The sequence below is a fragment of the Ylistrum balloti genome, unplaced genomic scaffold, assembly GCF_031769215.1.
Source record: "Ylistrum balloti isolate Yb309-2 unplaced genomic scaffold, AGI_CSIRO_Ybal_v1 Utg370758, whole genome shotgun sequence".
NCBI classification, from domain to species: domain Eukaryota; kingdom Metazoa; phylum Mollusca; class Bivalvia; order Pectinida; family Pectinidae; genus Ylistrum; species Ylistrum balloti.
Window position 1 is genome coordinate 756,932 of NW_026782445.1, and position 19,487 is coordinate 776,418.

At 34.9% G+C, this 19,487-nt stretch overlaps 1 protein-coding gene across 1 annotated transcript in view; it reads right to left on the reverse strand.

The window, feature by feature from the left end:
- Positions 1 to 8,296: 8,296 nt before the first annotated feature.
- Positions 8,297 to 19,487, reverse strand: part of LOC132558129 (collagen alpha-2(IV) chain-like) — a 66,489-nt gene continuing 55,298 nt past the window's right edge. The window contains exons 29-40 of the mRNA XM_060222661.1: positions 19,188 to 19,367; positions 18,847 to 18,954; positions 18,158 to 18,229; positions 16,955 to 17,077; positions 15,960 to 16,064; positions 14,299 to 14,433; positions 13,622 to 13,756; positions 12,792 to 12,947; positions 12,051 to 12,167; positions 11,539 to 11,730; positions 10,768 to 11,054; positions 8,297 to 10,416 (exon numbers count right to left, since the gene is read on the reverse strand). Of these exons, the coding sequence (XP_060078644.1) occupies positions 10,159 to 10,416; positions 10,768 to 11,054; positions 11,539 to 11,730; positions 12,051 to 12,167; positions 12,792 to 12,947; positions 13,622 to 13,756; positions 14,299 to 14,433; positions 15,960 to 16,064; positions 16,955 to 17,077; positions 18,158 to 18,229; positions 18,847 to 18,954; positions 19,188 to 19,367 (1,868 nt within the window). The 3' untranslated portion in view covers positions 8,297 to 10,158. The remainder of the gene's footprint in view (positions 10,417 to 10,767; positions 11,055 to 11,538; positions 11,731 to 12,050; positions 12,168 to 12,791; positions 12,948 to 13,621; positions 13,757 to 14,298; positions 14,434 to 15,959; positions 16,065 to 16,954; positions 17,078 to 18,157; positions 18,230 to 18,846; positions 18,955 to 19,187; positions 19,368 to 19,487) is intronic.

Below are 19,487 nucleotides of genomic sequence, written 5' to 3' on the forward strand. Positions count from 1 at the left end.
TTATATAGTTTGATGTGACGGATGAGGGACATATTCCGCTTTATATGATGTTGTAGCTATAGTTTGATGTGACGGATGAGGGACATATTCCGCTTAACATAGTGTTGTAATTATAGTTTGCTGTGACGGATGAGGGACATATTCCGCTTTATATAATGTTGTAGCTATAGTTTGATGTGACGGATGAGGGACATATTCCGCTTTATATAGTGTTGTAGCTATAGTTTGATGTGACTGATGAAGGACATGCTCCGATTTATATAGTGTTGTAATTATAGTTTCTGTAACGGATGAGGGACATATTCCGCTTTATATAGTTTTGTAATTATAGTTTGATGTGACGGATGAGCGACATATTACGAATTATATAGTTTGATGTGACGGATGAGGGACATATTCCGCTTTATATAATGTTGTAGCTATAGTTTGATGTGACGGATGAGGGACATATTCCGCTTAATATAGTGTTGTAATTATAGTTTGCTGTGACGGATGAGGGACATATTCCGCTTTATATAGTGTTGTAGCTATAGTTTGATGTGACGGATGAGGGACATATTACGAATTATATAGTTTGATGTTACGGATAAGGGACATATTCCGCTTTATATAATGTTGTAGCTATAGTTTGATGTGACGGATGAGGGACATATTCCGCTTTATATAGTGTTGTAGCTATAGTTTGATGTGACGGATGAAGGACATGCTCCGCTTTATATAGTGTTGTAGCTATAGTTTGATGTGACTGATGAAGGACATGCTCCGATTTATATAGTATTGTAGCTACAGTTTGATGTGACGGATGAAGAACATGCTCCGCTATATATAGTATTGTAGCTACAGTATGCTGTGATGGATGAGGGACATATTCCGCTTTATATAGTATTTTAGCTATAGTTTGCAGTGACGGATGAGGGACATATTCCGCTTTATATAGTGTTGTAATTATATAGTTTCTGTAACGGATGAGCGACATATTCCTCTTTATATAGTTTTGTAATTATAGTTTGATGTGACGGATGAGCGACATATTACGAATTATATAGTTTTATAGTTTTATGTGACGGATGAGGGACATATTCCGCTTTATATAATGTTGTAATTATAGTTTCTGTAACGGATGAGGGACATATTCCGCTTTATATAATGTTGTAGCTATAGTTTGATGTGATGGATGAGGGACATATTCCGCTTAATATAGTGTTGTAATTATAGTTTGCTGTGACGGATGAGGGACATATTCCGCTTTATATAGTGTTGTAGCTATAGTTTGATGTGACAGATGAGGGACATATTACGAATTATATAGTTTGATGTGACGGATGAGGGACATATTCCGCTTTATATAATGTTGTAGCTATAGTTTGATGTGACGGATGAGGGACATATTCCGCTTTATATAATGTTGTAGCTATAGTTTGATGTGACGGATGAGGGACATATTACGAATTATATAGTTTGGTGTGACGGATGAGGGACATATTCCGCTTTATACAATGTTGTAGCTATAGTTTGATGAGACGGATGAGGGACATATTACGATTTATATAGTTTGATGTGACTGATGAGGGACATGCTCCGCTTTATATAGTATTGTAGCTACAGTTTGATGTGACTGATGAGGGACATATTCCGCTTTATATAGTATTTTAGCTATAGTTTGCAGTGACGGATGAGGGACATATTCCGCTTTATATAGTATTTTAGCTATAGTTTGCAGTGACGGATGAGGGACATATTACGAATTATATAGTGTTGTAGCTATAGTTTGATGTGACGGATGAGGGACATATTCCGCTTTATATAATGTTGTAGCTATAGTTTGATGTGACTGATGAGGGACATATTCCGCTTTATATAGTGTTGTAGCTATAGTTTGATGTGACTGATGAAGGACATGCTCCGCTATATATAGTATTGTAGCTACAGTTTGATGTGACGGATGAAGGACATGCTCCGCTTTATATAGTGTTGTAGCTACAGTTTGCTGTGACAGATGAGGGACATATTCCGCTTTATATAATGTTGTAGCTATAGTTTGATGTGACTGATGAGGGACATATTCCGCTTTATATAGTGTTGTAGCTATAGTTTGATGTGACGGATGAAGGACATGCTCCGCTATATATAGTATTGTAGCTACAGTATGCTGTGATGGATGAGGGACATATTCCGCTTTATATAGTATTTTAGCTATAGTTTGCAGTGACGGATGAGGGACATATTCCGCTTTATATAGTGTTGTAATTATATAGTTTCTGTAACGGATGAGCGACATATTCCTCTTTATATAGTTTTGTAATTATAGTTTGATGTGACGGATGAGCGACATATTACGAATTATATAGTTTTATAGTTTTATGTGACGGATGAGGGACATATTCCGCTTTATATAATGTTGTAATTATAGTTTCTGTAACGGATGAGGGACATATTCCGCTTTATATAGTGTTGTAATTATAGTTTCTGTAACGGATGAGCGACATATTCCTCTTTATATAGTTTTGTAATTATAGTTTGATGTGACGGATGAGCGACATATTACGAATTATATAGTTTGATGTGACGGATGAGGGACATATTCCGCTTTATATAATGTTGTAGCTATAGTTTGATGTGATGGATGAGGGACATATTCCGCTTAATATAGTGTTGTAATTATAGTTTGCTGTGACGGATGAGGGACATATTCCGCTTTATATAGTGTTGTAGCTATAGTTTGATGTGACAGATGAGGGACATATTACGAATTATATAGTTTGATGTGACGGATGAGGGACATATTCCGCTTTATATAATGTTGTAGCTATAGTTTGATGTGACGGATGAGGGACATATTCCGCTTTATATAATGTTGTAGCTATAGTTTGATGTGACGGATGAGGGACATATTACGAATTATATAGTTTGGTGTGACGGATGAGGGACATATTCCGCTTTATACAATGTTGTAGCTATAGTTTGATGAGACGGATGAGGGACATATTACGATTTATATAGTTTGATGTGACTGATGAGGGACATGCTCCGCTTTATATAGTATTGTAGCTACAGTTTGATGTGACTGATGAGGGACATATTCCGCTTTATATAGTATTTTAGCTATAGTTTGCAGTGACGGATGAGGGACATATTCCGCTTTATATAGTATTTTAGCTATAGTTTGCAGTGACGGATGAGGGACATATTACGAATTATATAGTGTTGTAGCTATAGTTTGATGTGACGGATGAGGGACATATTCCGCTTTATATAATGTTGTAGCTATAGTTTGATGTGACTGATGAGGGACATATTCCGCTTTATATAGTGTTGTAGCTATAGTTTGATGTGACTGATGAAGGACATGCTCCGCTATATATAGTATTGTAGCTACAGTTTGATGTGACGGATGAAGGACATGCTCCGCTTTATATAGTGTTGTAGCTACAGTTTGCTGTGACGGATGAGGGACATATTCCGCTTTATATAATGTTGTAGCTATAGTTTGATGTGACGGATGAGGGACATATTCCGCTTTATATAATGTTGTAGCTATAGTTTGATGTGACGGATGAGGGACATATTCCGCTTTATATAATGTTGTAGCTATAGTTTGATGTGACTGATGAGGGACATATTCCGCTTTATATAGTGTTGTAGCTATAGTTTGATGTGACTGATGAGGGACATGCTCCGCTTTATATAGTGTTGTAGCTACAGTTTGCTGTGACGGATGAGGGACATATTCCGTTTTAGAAATACTGATGATACTTGTTAGTGAGATGTTATGTTATTCAATACATAAGATGTTTCATGTATCTTATGAGATATCTTACATGTATATGTTGAGTCTCACTAGCTTCGGCTATATAGAATTTTCGAGCGGTTGAGTGTTCGAGAAAGACCGAAGGGTTGTCAGGTCCGTCCCGAGTGGTGGCAGGGTATTTTTGGCCTACTATCATCAGATTATGAGCTATTCTAATTGTTACAGCTATATTTCATTAGAAATACTAGAGGATTTTTTTTTTTTTTTTGCAATAACATGTTATATCTTTATTTTTTTTTTTTTAATTAAGCTTTTGAGATTTCATTTTCAGTCATTCGTATTGTACACATAAGTAGTAAATCGTACATATTACAATAAATCTTTCACAAGAGTTTCACCAAAAATTTGATTTGCTTCACACTCGTTCATATTGTGAGGTACATCACAAAGTAGTAAATTAACAATTCATATCTTAAAGTATATCACATACATATTCATCAGGTATCAAAAATGTGCAGTAAGTCTTCAATAAAAGAATTTTCTTTTTTTTTTTTTTTTTTTTACGTTTTTGCATTTCAAAATTCAATTTTAAATAATGTATAATATTGTTCACTACACACTCTTTGTTTTCAATAATATTTTCAAATTTCATCTTATTTCTAGCTTTCCAAATACACCATTTTGTAGAAAGAATTATTAAATTTGCAACAACGCATGACCTATAATTTAGACTATGGTACCCAAACATAACATCCAATTCAGATATTCTGTAAACTTCTGTTTGTTGAGAAACAACATTTATAGCTTTCTCTATGAAAGGAGCAATTATTCCCCATATTTCTTCTGAAAATTTACATTTGTAGAATAAATGAGATTGAGTTTCAAGATAATTATCACATAAATTACATTTTCCATCGGTGAAACCCATTTTCAACAGCTTATAATTTGTAGATACTATGTTATGTAAACATTTCCACTGGAATTCTTTACACTTCCTGTCTGCGATAGATTTTTTTGTTAATTCCCAAATGTTTTTCCAGTTTAAGTGTTCATTTTCATATGTAGATTCCCATTTCTGTTGTGCTTTAGGTTGATACTTTTCATCTAATAAGATATCAAGCAATATTTTGTTTGATAATTTATTTGGTTCTATGTCTTTATTTTGGTATTGGAGCGTAAAAGTTTTCCGTTAATATTAGGTTTTTATTATCAACAGAACCGTCTGTCTTTAGTTTTTCTAACCAATCTTTGGGTATTGATTTTTGTACTTTGGAGAACTCAGTGATATCCAATTTTCCTTTTGTATCAATTTTCGTATCAATATGTCAGATGAAATAAATTTATTGTGTGGTTCGTCCCATATGTCTTCAATCCTAGTTATTCCTGATTTAGTCCAGTTTTTTAAGAACAAAGGATTTTTTTAACAATATTTTATCATTGCCGAAAATCATTTGTTTTTTAACACTATCTTTCGCTAGAGTTCTTGGTATTTTTTTCAAAAAGTGCTGCCACTCCAAAATCTGAGATCTATAGTATTTTACTTAAATCAAGAGATTTTATACTACTACATTTACATGAAAAAAACTCTATACCAAACTTGTCATCGTATTTTTTAATCCAATATTTGCCTAAGGCATTCCAAGTTTGTACCTCAGAATTTATAAGCTTATAAATATTTTTTATACTTTTTTGTCTACAGATCATATCAACATCTATCATATTTATCCCACCCTTGGAGTGATCTCTATAGCAAGTTTCTTTTGATACTTTGTTGACCTTGCCTTTCCATAGAAAGGAGTAAATGAGTTTATTGATTATTTGTTTGTATTTTACAGGTATTAATGTTTGAGCTATCTCATATGTTATTGTAGATAGTAAGAGTGATTTTATGATTAACACTTTCCCTTGTACAGTAAGATTTCGTTTTTCCCATCTGCCTATAAGTGTTTTAATTTTCTGTAGCTTTGCTTCCCAGATTATTTCTTTGTTAATATTACTCCCATGTGTTATCCCTAATGCTTTAATATTTTCAACCCACTTAATTTGATCGTGACGTGGGGGTCTTTGTTTCCAAACTCCAATGTACATTCCTTTTGTTTTAACATAATTAATTTTTTGCACCAGACGCTTTTTCATACCTTACAAGTAATTTGAAGGTTTCTATTATACCCTTTCTTGAGCTAACATGTAATTGAGAGTCATCTGCGAACATACTTATTTTTGCTTCAATATTTTCATTATTTAAACATGGAACAGATATACCTGAAATATTTGTATTTTTTCGTATAGAACAAGCTAAGGGTTTTGCTTGTAGAGGATATTTTTTAAATTTCATTTGTAGGTTCAACTTAGTGCATACAATGACAGTTTGTTATCGCTATTTTCTGAGAAGTTCTAGATTGGGTTCCTAAAATGTCCTATGTATGATTTCTCTTGGTGTCTAATTGTGCCCTTTTGATTATGGCACTGATTAGAAATACAAAAATAGCGACATTCTTGCATTTGGCAGTTAGATTATCCTGTTTCTTAAGACAATTTTAAACATTTCATCATTAAGAGCAAAATCAGAGTAAAGGGAAAATATCCAATGTTCAAAAACAGATAAAATATCAAACAATGGTGGGCGCCACGATCCCACTGTGATGATGACCAAGATCCCACTGTGATGATAACCACGCCCCCACTGTGATGATGACCACGCCCTCACTGTGATGATGACCACACCGTCACTGTGATGATGACCACGCCTCCACTGTGAAGATGACCACGCCCCCACTGTGATAATGACCACGCCCCCACTGTGATGATGACCGCGCCCTCACTGTGATGATGACCGCGCCCTCACTGTGATTATGACCACGCCCCCACTGTGATGATGACCACGCCAAGGGTGAAAACTACAGGAGATTAGGATGCTGCCTTGGAGATATCCAACCTGGTGTGTTGTTGTCAGGAGTAGAATATAAGTGTACATGTTGCCTAACTTGTCTCATTTGCCTTAAGTCGAGCAGTTGATTGTCCTTCCTATGACATATACATGTATTATCTATATTATTTGAGGAAAGTTCAACTGTAATAAATGTTTGCTTGTATTATAACAATGGTGCTCATGACTCTACCCGTGATGTTGTTTTCTGTGTGGAGTATGGATCCTCCTTCTGACACAATGTAGGATTCAACCATGTGGAGCACAGGCTGACTTACTTACCTAGCCTACACAACTACAGATATGTTGAAATATCGGTCTCTGATAATTTTCTCTCTATCTCTCTGATACAAAGTCTTTCTACGTCAGCCACCATCCATCCACTATGTTAACATTGTATTGAAATTGATCTAAAACATACCTTGAGATCAAATCATATCCCTTTGAATAAGTTGAATGACACATAAAACAGTTAAGTATATTCGATATCCTGACCATAGTATTGATGGTATTTACTAGATATTATCTTAATTACGACCAATCAGAAGCCTCCAAACGTGTTTCCATGGTAAAGGTTTTGAAATACCCAATATGTCATATCATAGGCTACAATTAGCTTTAGCACTTGATCAAGTATAAATAAAATCAATTAAAGTGTTAAGGGTTATGGCACTTTACATGTGACCCCGTTACCATGGCAAAAACCCTGCCTGCATGCAAATTTGCATATCTACACATTGACCCTAACATCCCTCTAGTTTCATTGAATCAGTCTATAACATTATGAGAAGTCTGGAATACATCTGTCTAATCATGGGTCTTGTGTAGTTATCATACCAACCAAATGACATCAGACATCTGGTAGACACTTGTACACAATAAAACAGCAGGTTTACAACAACCGTAGACACTTGTACACCATAAGACAGTAGGTTTACAACAACAGTAGACACGTGTACACAAAGAATAAGACAGCAGGTTTACAACAACAGTAGACACTTGTACACCATAAGACAGTAGGTTTACAACAACAGTAGACACTTGTACACAATAAGACAGCAGGTTTACAACAACAGTACACACGTGTACACAAAGAATAAGACAGCAGGTTTACAACAGTGACATTTGTACACACTAAGACAGCAGGTTTACAACAACAGTACACGCGTGTACACAAAGAATAAGACAGCAGGTTTACAACAGTAGACATTTGTACACAAAGAATAAGAGCGCAGGTTTGCAACAACAGTAGACATTTGTACACAATAAGACAGCAGGTTTACAACAGTAGACACGTGTACACAAAGAATAAGAGCGCAGGTTTGCAACAACAGTAGACATTTGTACACAATAAGACAGCAGGTTTACAACAGTAGACACTTGTACACAAAGAATAAGAGCGCAGGTTTGCAACAACAGTAGACATTTGTACACAATAAGACAGCAGGTTAACAACAGTAGACACTTGTACACAAAGAATAAGACAGCAGGTTTACAACAGTAGACACTTGTACACAAAGAATAAGACAGCAGGTTTACAACAGTAGACATTTGTACACAAAGAATAAGACAGGTCTTCAACAACAGTACACTCCACACCAATTAAGTCCAAGAACACCAGATTTCAAGTTAACTGAATTTATTTCAAATGTCCAGCAGTTTCACAGTTAAAATATGCGATAAGATACAAAATTATCAGACTAGAACAGAGGTACCATAGGTTTTAGTCTCCTTGGGGAGTAGGCTTATACCTAATGGACTCACTGATTGGTTGGCACAATGAATTCACCGTGACGATTTAGTCACATAGTCAGCATGGACAAGCTTGTTTTGTGCAGGCGATACATATACTGTAACTATGGTGGTGATGGGAAAAATTGACCATCTCTGTAAAAAATATGTATCTTTTGTGGTCATTACTTTAAGTTGTATGATTCCAGGAGATTTATTGTTGAGCCATGGGATTATAAAATTAGGCATAATTTGAAATGATTCTGTGGGTAAGTATTTAATCAAGGGAAACATCCTATATAGAAATAGATAAAACACTGCTTTTTCATTTCTACATTCATGGAATGAATGCAATGAGTGACAAAACCTGCTTCATCAATAAATAAATTTTATCATTTAGATTTACTTTTTGTCACAAGATATTCAGTATACATTAGGCACCTAAACCTCCAGGAATCAACACAGTGTTACTGAGAATGACCACAGTGGCACAAAACAGAGCATATCCATGCTTGGTGTTGAGCATGTCATCTATTTCATTAAGAACTACAATCACACCCTGGCTACCAGAATGAACTTAACTATGGTTTACAGATGGAATAGTCCATTCTGGAAATCAGGGATTTATAGATTAATGCACAATAAAGTAAAATATCTTTGACAAAATTTTGCGTGTAAAAAAGCACCTACAAATATAAGAGTAAGGTTTGCAGAACAATGCAAAAGTATTTGTGTAAAATAGGCTTTGTTCACTTAATTGTAAAAATAAGTGACTAGATAAGCTGTTAAAATCCCCAATCATATATATATACGACAAAATAATTATTTCTGAAATAGCAGTCATCTTAAGACTACTAAAAACTCACACAATTTATTTTTTGTTATTTATAAGAATTTCATTGAGTATTTTGTTGTAAACATGATAAAAAAAGTCTTTCGTTCACTCTGTACAAATAACACGTTTAATACTTAAACACATAAGATTAACCTAATGGTGCAGTGATTTATTTACCTAATTTGAAAACCATTTTTGCTGACATCAAACAAGAGATATGATAGCTCACTCAAACACATTTCATAAGCTTTTGCTAATACAGCTTTACAGAAATACACCATAATGCATGATACAGGTAACATTGTATAGAACACAGATAACACAGATAAACCATCGTGTTTGATAGTGCCGTGGAAACCCCACTGGGACAGACACACATAAGATAGTGTGTTTATAATCCTAATAATGACTGGATGTGACAGTATTATCTCTTTAAGTACATCTATTATATTCTTGAAAACTTAATTAATTAACTTAATTAAGGTTTCCTGTAACTAATGCTTCTCTACCTCCACAGGATGAAGATTTCCATCATGTAAGGCAAAGGTGAAATCCTCTGTTAAAATAAGAACCCTCCCTCCCACCTGACACAAACAGCTACACATATACACAAATACAATATAAACAGATGAATTATAAAATCCATATAAAAAACTTGCATTTCAATAAAACTTGATACTAAAAAAATGTTAAAAAAAAAAATACTGAAGTTGTACACACCCCATTAGTACCAGTAATTGGTTGTAAGGCACATTTTGGTTTTACCAGTGAACGCATGTAGTAGACACAACCGCATTCAGCATTTAATCATTATCATACAAGTGAACATTTTATCATGACCAATGCAAGCTTTAAAGTACTTTTCCATAGATTAAAAAAATTCTAATATCCATTAAATTTTAATGTCACAGAGAGGCCCTACACTAATTTCATACAAACTTGGCATCTACTGACTCTTGTCCTCAGAGAGCCTGCTTTAAGTGTCATTTGTTGGGGTGGTGAAAATTCTGCGTTTCTCTCTATGGTAGTCAGCCAGAAGCTGAATTTGTTGGCGTAGTAATGACAGGTGCCTTGGGCGCCATTACACTCGATGAAAGGCGTGGCCCTAAAGTCTTCAAGACAACTTCCAGGGCTGGACAGGGACTGACCACCTCCACTAGGACCAGCGCCAGTGTGCTATGAAACAAGAAGTACAATAATTCTTAATGAAAAATTGTAAGGTTGAAGGAATTTGAATATTTTTTAAAAAGTGAGAAAGGAATACTTACAATTTGCTTAATTTCTTCCATTTTGTAATAATAATAATAATATACTGGACACAGGTTTATTAAGCCTATATATCCAGATCAGAGTTAAAAAGAATCAGTATCCTGAATATGGATCAGTGTGTTACTGTCTAGTTCATGATTATAAACACATTCAGTTTGCCTCCAATGTTTATCCAATCGGGATTCACAAGTTTTGATTGTTGATTGTATTCTGGTGAAAGATAAATTTTAACAAATCGAGGTTAATCAGAAAGCATACCATGGCAAAGCTGTATCCAATCCAGAGACCATTCCAGCCAGTGGGGCAGTCTGGTATACTGAGGGTCTGACTGTGGACGGCAATAATATTGGATGGAGCGTCGCATACCACACATCTACTGATGTACTCGGACAGATCCTGTCCTCCCACAGGCATCATGGGAAGGTTAGCATTGGTTGCCAGCCAATAAGATTTGTCGTTACGACTGGCATAGTTGCAAACATTGTTTGTGTTGCAGTAAAGGAATGGCATGGTGCTGAATCTCCTCATGCAGGAACCAGCGAGACCTAGTATCCAAGGTAACAAAGAGGTCAAAGATCATATATTCATGGTGACCCTAGTATCCAAGGTAACATAGAGGTCAAAGATCATATATTGATGGTGACCCAAGCATCCAAGGTAACAAAGAGGTCAAAGATAATATATTCATGGTGACCCTAGTATCCAAGGTAATATAAAAGACAAAGATCAATTGAAATAGATGTATTTTTTTTGTTTAACTGGAGTAACCTATCGGGTTCTGGTAGATCAGAGCTTGTCCTACATAGTTCTTGTCAAGGGTATTTTACATGAGTTACATTCTGAAGCATAGCTTTATGATTTTCAATTTTGAGTAAAGTATATTACCTCCTTAAGTTTTTTTTATTTAGGGTCATTAAACAACCACATTGTCATCTATTAATCAAGAAATCATTGATTTAGGTTGGAAAGATTAAATATTCTAAATCCAACTTTTGAAATTGAAATTAAGCAGGCACATGAGAAACTTACCGAGATCTTGGTGTTGTGAGCGCTCGTTTCCTTCAATATATAACAAGCTGTAGCCAGTCCATAATGGGGTAAGTCCGAGTGGACATTGAGGTGTGTCAATGGTCTGACTGTGTCTGACCATCATAAATCCAGAGGGCGGTGTCAAACCAGGCAGTCCAGGTTCTCCAACAGGTCCCTCAGGTCCACGGGGTCCTGACAGGAACAGAGAACATATGTTTATGTAGATACATTGATTAGATCCAGCTTTATAAATGATAACTATGTAGATATTTATATCTTAAGATAAATCTTATTCAAAATCTCTGAGAAATGTTCTGAATATCCATGCATTAAAAGAGACTTGCAGTAAAGAATGGATGCAGCATATTTATAAAGCTTCATACTAAATTTTGTGTGTGGATTCTGGACGATAAATCAGTTAAGATAAAAGAGATATCATCATTATCTTATCCACTGTGCCTCTAGAATCCTTGTCTTATTAAATTTGTTTACGGTTTGAATGTAACACCCACCAGGAAGTCCATCGTTGCCTCTACTTCCTTGGAATCCTCTTGCCCCTATATCACCCTTCTGGCCTGGGAAGCCATTCAGTCCATCCTCTCCCCTTGGTCCTCTCTCTCCCTTGAATCCTGTAATCAAAGGTGAAATAAGGTCAGATGTGAACTAATAGAAGTCAGGCCATAAATCAGCAAATCTAAATAAACTCCAATAAGACCTTCAGAATTCCATAGCCATATTTGTACTGCAATGTATTCTAGTGTGGAAACAACTTCTCTTACAGTATTGCTTTTTTACTATTTAGTTCTCTCATATTTACACCAGGTTTAAATTCTCTCATATTTACACCAGGTTTAAATTCTCTCATATTTACACCAGGTTTAAGCTCTATCGTATTTTCATCAGGTTTAAACTCTCTCATATTTACACCAGGTTTAAGCTCTATCGTATTCTCATCAGGTTTAAACTCTCTCATATTTACACCAGGTTTAAATTCTCTCATATTTTCATCAGGTTTAAACTCTCTTATCTTTACACCAGGTTTTAATTCTCTTATATTTACACAAGGTTTAATCTCTTTCATATTTACACCAGATTTACTGTTTTTCATAGTTACATAAGGTTTAAACTCTCTCATATTTACACCAGGTTTAAGCTCTCTCATATTTATACCAGGTTTAAGCTCTCTCATATTTATACCTGGATTAAGCTCTCTTTTATTAACAACTGGTTTTTTTGCTATCTCTGTTCCCTACCCATAGGTCCAGGCTCTCCACGCAAGCCATCTGCACCAGGCAGTCCATTCTGGCCAGGCTGTCCCTTGTCTCCTTTTGGACCAGGCTGAAGGAGTCTGTCAGGAATAAATGGAGGTGGTCCTTGTTCGCCCTTTGAACCGTTAAAACCTTGTAGGCCTGTTCACAAAACAACACTCACATCTATTAGTTTCATCAACACCAAAACATTTATGATAAAACTGTTTTAAATAATATCTATATAATTACGTAAATAATATCTATATAATTACGTATATGATATATATATAATTACATAAATAATATATATATATAATTACGTAAATAATATCTATATAATTACGTAAATAATATCTATATAATTACGTATATGATATATATATATTACGTAAATGATATATATATAATTACGTAAATGATATCTATATAATTACGTATATAATATATATATAATTACGTATATAATATATATATAATTACGTAAATAATATATATATAATTATGTAAATAATATATATATAATTACGTAAATAATATATATATAATTACGTAAATAATATCTATGTAATTACGTAAATAACATATATATAATTACGTAAATAATATCTATATTATTATGTAAATAATATCTATATAATTACGTAAATAATATCTATATAATTATGTAAATAATATCTATATAATTATGTAAATAATATCTATATAATTATGTAAATAATATCTATATAATATTGAAATAGTATCACTACACATCACCATATAAGATGAATTTTCAACAGGATTTATGTAACCAAGAAAACTGATATATAAAACATTTGTAGATATCTACCAACCTCTTTCACCCTTTAATCCTGGGAAACCAGCACGTCCAGGTTCTCCTTTCAAGCCTGGAGTTCCAGGGAATCCGGAAGGTCCTGGATCTCCAGTACTACCCTTCAGTCCGAATGATCCGGGGAGTCCAGGCTGACCTGTATTCAGAAACAATGATGTTAAACTTGCTGAGAATGAAATCTGCACAAGGTGTAAATATTTTTTCAATAAGATATCTTCAATTTCAACATTTAACTCACACTAACTTTGAGGACTAGATGTAGATGTAAGTTCACTAACTTTGAGGACTAGATGTAGATTAAGTTCACTAACTTTGAGGACTAGATGTAGATTAAGTTCACTAACTTTGAGGACAAGATGTAGATTAAGTTCAGTAACTTTGAGGACTAGATGTAGATTAAGTTCACTAACTTTGAGGACTAGATGTAGACTAAATTCACTAACTTTGAGGACTAGATGTAGATTAAGTTCACTTACTTTGAGGACTAGATGTAGATTAAGTTCACTAACTTTGAGGACTAGATGTAGATTAAGTTCACTAACTTTGAGGACTAGATGTAGATGTAAGTTCACTTAACTTTGAGGACTAGATGTAGATGTAAGTTCAGTAACTTTGAGGACAAGATGTAGATGTAAGTTCACTAACTTTGAGGACTAGATGTAGGTTAAGTTCACTAACCTTGAGGACCTGATGGTCCAACATTTCCTTTCATTCCTGGTAGTCCTGGGAAGCCTCGTTCACCCTGATTGCCCTTGGCACCTGGAATTCCAGGAGCACCATCTTCTCCAGGCTCTCCACGGATTCCTGGCTGTCCTGTAGGTGATAAACAAATCCTCAGGGTACAGATAAACTATCAGATAAACTTCTAAACCTCAACTTACAGATAGAAGGAAACTCTAATATACAGGTAAATGTCTAAACCTTTATTGTATAGATAGAAAAAACTCTAATATACAGGTAAATCTCTAAACCTTTATTGTATAGATAGAAAAAACTCTAATATACAGGTAAATCTCTAAACCTTTATTGTATAGATAGAAAAAACTCTGTAAATCTCTAAACCTTTATTGTATAGATAGAAAAAACTCTAATATACAGGTAAATCTCTAAATCTTTATTGTATAGATAGAAAAAACTCTAACATACAGGTAAATGTGTAAACCTTTATTGTATAGATAGAAAAAACTCTAACATACAGGTAAATGTGTAAACCTTTATTGTATAGATAGAAAAAACTCTAATATACAGGTAAATCTCTAAATCTTTATTGTATAGATAGAAAAAACTCTAACATACAGGTAAATGTGTAAATCTTTATTGGAAAAAACTCTAATATACAGGTAAATCTCTAAATCTTTATTGTATAGATAGAAGGAAACTCTAATATACAGGTAAATCTCTAAACCTTTATTGTATAGATAGAAAAAACTCTAATATACAGGTAAATCTCTAAATCTTTATTGTATAGATAGAAAAAACTCTAACATACAGGTAAATGTGTAAACCTTTATTGTATAGATAGAAAAAACTCTAACATACAGGTAAATGTGTAAACCTTTATTGTATAGATAGAAAAAACTCTAATATACAGGTAAATCTCTAAATCTTTATTGTATAGATAGAAAAAACTCTAACATACAGGTAAATGTGTAAATCTTTATTGTATAGATAGAAAAAACTCTAATATACAGGTAAATCTCTAAATCTTTATTGTATAGATAGAAGGAAACTCTAATATACAGGTAAATCTCTAAACCTTTATTGTATAGATAGAAAAAACTCTAATATACAGGTAAATCTCTAAATCTTTATTGTATAGATAGAAAAAACTCTAACATACAGGTAAATGTGTAAACCTTTATTGTATAGATAGAAAAAACTCTAACATACAGGTAAATGTGTAAACCTTTATTGTATAGATAGAAAAAACTCTAATATACAGGTAAATCTCTAAATCTTTATTGTATAGATAGAAAAAACTCTAACATACAGGTAAATGTGTAAATCTTTATTGTATAGATAGAAAAAACTCTAATATACAGGTAAATCTCTAAATCTTTATTGTATAGATAGAAGGAAACTCTAATATACAGGTAAATGTCTAAACCTTTATTGTATAGATAGAAAAAACTCTAATATACAGGTAAATCTCTAAACCTTTATTGTATAGATAGAAAAAAACTCTAATATACAGGTAAATGTGTAAACCTGAACAAACAGTTGAACCTGCCTAAGACACAGAAAGGTAAAGTTGTGATGTAAATTCAAACCTGCTTAAGACACAGAAAGGTAAACTTGTAATGTAAATTCAAGGAAGACAGGGAAGATGAAACATTTACCTGGAACTCCTGTAAATCCTTGCTCTCCTTTAGCTCCAGGGAGTCCGATACCATCCTCTCCACGATCTCCCTTCATACCAGGTAATCCATCACGTCCAGCAGGTCCTGCAACCAAAAAGTTACAAGGTAAAAACTTCACATAACAGACAAGAAATCACTCAGGGATGTTAGGACACACTATTGTTTTGTCTTCTCAGATCTTTCCTGTTGTTATTTCCTTTTGTCCAGATTTGTTGTTAATTACATGAAATCCGAATATTCCTCTGAAGAATAAGTGATAACCTTTAGCAAGGCAGTCTAAGATGGTTGCCTGTTGGCCATTTTGTTTTACTAACCAATCCCAAATTTATATGTCACAATTAGGGACATAGCAGAACATACACATCAAATTTTTCAATTGTCAATATCCAAGATGGCTACCTGTTGGCTAATTTGCTTCACTGATCACACTTTAAATTTAACTGTCACAACTTGGGTCAAAGAGAAAGCTACATATAAAATTTGAGAGATATCCCTTCACTACTTCTTAAGAAATAGTAAACAAGTTAGAAGGAAGTCCTTAGATTTTATTACCATCTTGTAAGCAGTATACCTCTGTGCAAATATGCTTCCCACTGATCATTTGTCTGATATCATTCATCATTTTTAGGACTTTTTTGAGATATATGAATTTTCATTCATACTTACCAACCTGAAGAAAATGTTTCACACCTTTTTTCTTCTCTTCTACCTTTATGACCTTTTATTACTTGACCCCATGTTTGACCTCTGTATATCATTTGACACCTTGTTTGATCTTCGTACATAACTTAACCCCTTGTTTTGCCTGTTTACTAACTGACCTTTGTTTGACCTCTGTATATTGCTTGACCCCATGATGACCTCTGTATATCACCTGACCCCATGTTTGACCTCTGCATATTACTTGACCCAATGTTGGAACTTTGTATTTTGCTTGATCCATGACCTTGACATATAAGTAATGACAAATGTACCTGATTCACCCTTCATGCCTGGCAAACCGTTAAGTCCTGGAGGTCCTCTTGCTCCAGTCTCTCCCTTTATTCCTGCAGCTGAGCGTCCAGGCTCACCCTTAACACCTGGGCGTCCACTCACACCTGTCCAAATAAAAAATCATTTTGAGATCCATTATTGTAAGCTCTTACTTGACCCATATATTAAATATGTATACACACAGTGATCTTTTTTTTCATTCTTTTCATATGAAAATTAAAAGATCTGTGTTACCTGTGTGTCCCGTGGTATATACTGTCTGTGTTACCCGTGTGTCCCCTGGTATATAAGGTCTGTGTTACCCGTGCGTCCCCTGGTATATACGGTCTGTGTTACCTGCGTGTCCCCTGGTATATAAGGTCTGTGTTACCTGTGTGTCCTCTGGTATATAAGGTCTGTGTTACCCGTCTGTTCCCTTGGTATATAAGGTCTGTGTTACCTGTGTGTTCCCTGGTATATAAGGTCTGTGTTACCTGTGTGTTCCCTGGTATATAAAGTCTGTATTACCTGTGTGTCCCCTGGTATATAAGGTCTGTATTATCTGTGTGTACCCTGGTATATAAGGTCTGTGTTACCTGTGTGTCCCCAGGTATATAAGGTCTGTGTTACCTGTGTGTCCTCTGGTATATAAGGTCTGTGTTACCTGTGTGTCCCCTGGTATATAAGGTCTGTGTTACCTGTGTGTCCCCTGGTATATAAGGTCTGTGTTACCTGTGTGTCCCCTGGTATATAAGGTCTGTGTTACCTGTCTGTTGCCTGGTATATAAGGTCTGTGTTACCTGTGTCCCCTGGTATATAAGGTCTGTGTTACCTGTGTGTCCCCTGGTATATAAGGTCTGTGTTACCTGTGTGTCCCCTGGTATATAAGGTCTGTGTTACCTGTGTGTCCCCTGGTATATAAGGTCTGTGTTACCTGTCTGTTGCCTGGTATATAAGGTCTGTGTTACCTGTGTGTCCCCTGGTATATAAGGTCTGTGTTACCTGTGTGTCCCCTGGTATATAAGGTCTGTGTTACCTGTGTGTCCCCTGGTATATAAGGTCTGTGTTACCTGTGTGTCCCCTGGTATATAAGGTCTGTGTTACCTGTGTGTCCCCTGGTATATAAGGTCTGTGTTACCTGTGTGTCCCCTGGTATATAAGGTCTGTGTTACCTGTCTGTTCTTGGAGTTTAAGGATCATTTTACCTGTTTCTCCCTTGATGCCTGACAATCCTGGTCGTCCATCAATACCTGGCAGTCCACGATCTCCTTTGTCTCCTGAAAGAATAACAAAAATACATTTTTATCCATGTGATAGACTGTTGTGTGATCGTCTCTGTATCAGCACCAAACCAATGTGCTCTTCTCACATAACATTGCCACCAGTCTACCATATTTCTTATTCAACAAAATTATAGAAAATTTACAACTGTCATGTCTCAGTCATTATATTCCATGAATTAAAAAAAAATGTGCAAAAACAAAAATAACCAACAAACTTTACATACTAAAAAAATAATACCAAGACAAAAGTACCACAACAGTTTTCCAGAGTTTACTAAAGCTATTAGTTTTCGTTGTGGGAGGACTGATATTAAGTCACTGTTAATTAAGCTCAGGTTCTAGACAAGGGCTAATTTATGGTGACTAAAGTCAATTCTCCTACAATATACCAACTAGATCTGTTAGCCAGGGGCCCACTCATATCTCACACCCCCTTCCCCAACAAAAAACCGTAAAAACCCCCAACAAAAACAGGCAAACAATCCCTTAATAAAGAGAACTGATACCAAGACAGAAGTACCAAAAGTGCCTACTAGAGTTAACTTTACATAAAGTATAACTAATTTTATCTAACTGATAATTTAACTAGTTGTATAAGGAGTATATCTAACCTTTTTGTCCAGGGATTCCAGGCAAACCCTCCTGCCCCTTCTGTCCGGAACGACCATCAAATCCAGGAAGACCTGAATTTCCTTTCTGTCCAGGTAAACCAGGATTTCCTGTAATGTAAAAATATATCTTATAGAAGCAATCAGGTAAACCAGGATTTCCTGTAAAGTACCGACACATATTTATTCGATAACTAATTCTTTTTCTAGATACTAATAAATGCCGGAGAGCAATCTGAAACCTTTATAAATAAACATCCATATGAATAATTAATCCAAAAATATCATTTCATTACACTGTTAATAAGAGTAAATTTTCAGACCAAATGACGATATATAACTACCATCACGGCCAGGCTCTCCAACAACACCACGTTCTCCCTTAAGTCCTGGGAAACCAGGAGGTCCTGCAGGTCCTGGAGGGCCAGGACGTCCAGCAGAGCCTGGAATACCAGCAAAACCTGCAGTTCCTTTTGTACCCTTACTTCCAGGGAGACCTGACAAACCATTCAGTCCAGGGTTTCCTGTGAAACAAAGACACATATTTAATGGATAATAATCAACTTTCTAAATAATACTGACATTGGACTACATTATACTGACATCTGACTGAATTATACTGACATTGGACTACATTATACTGA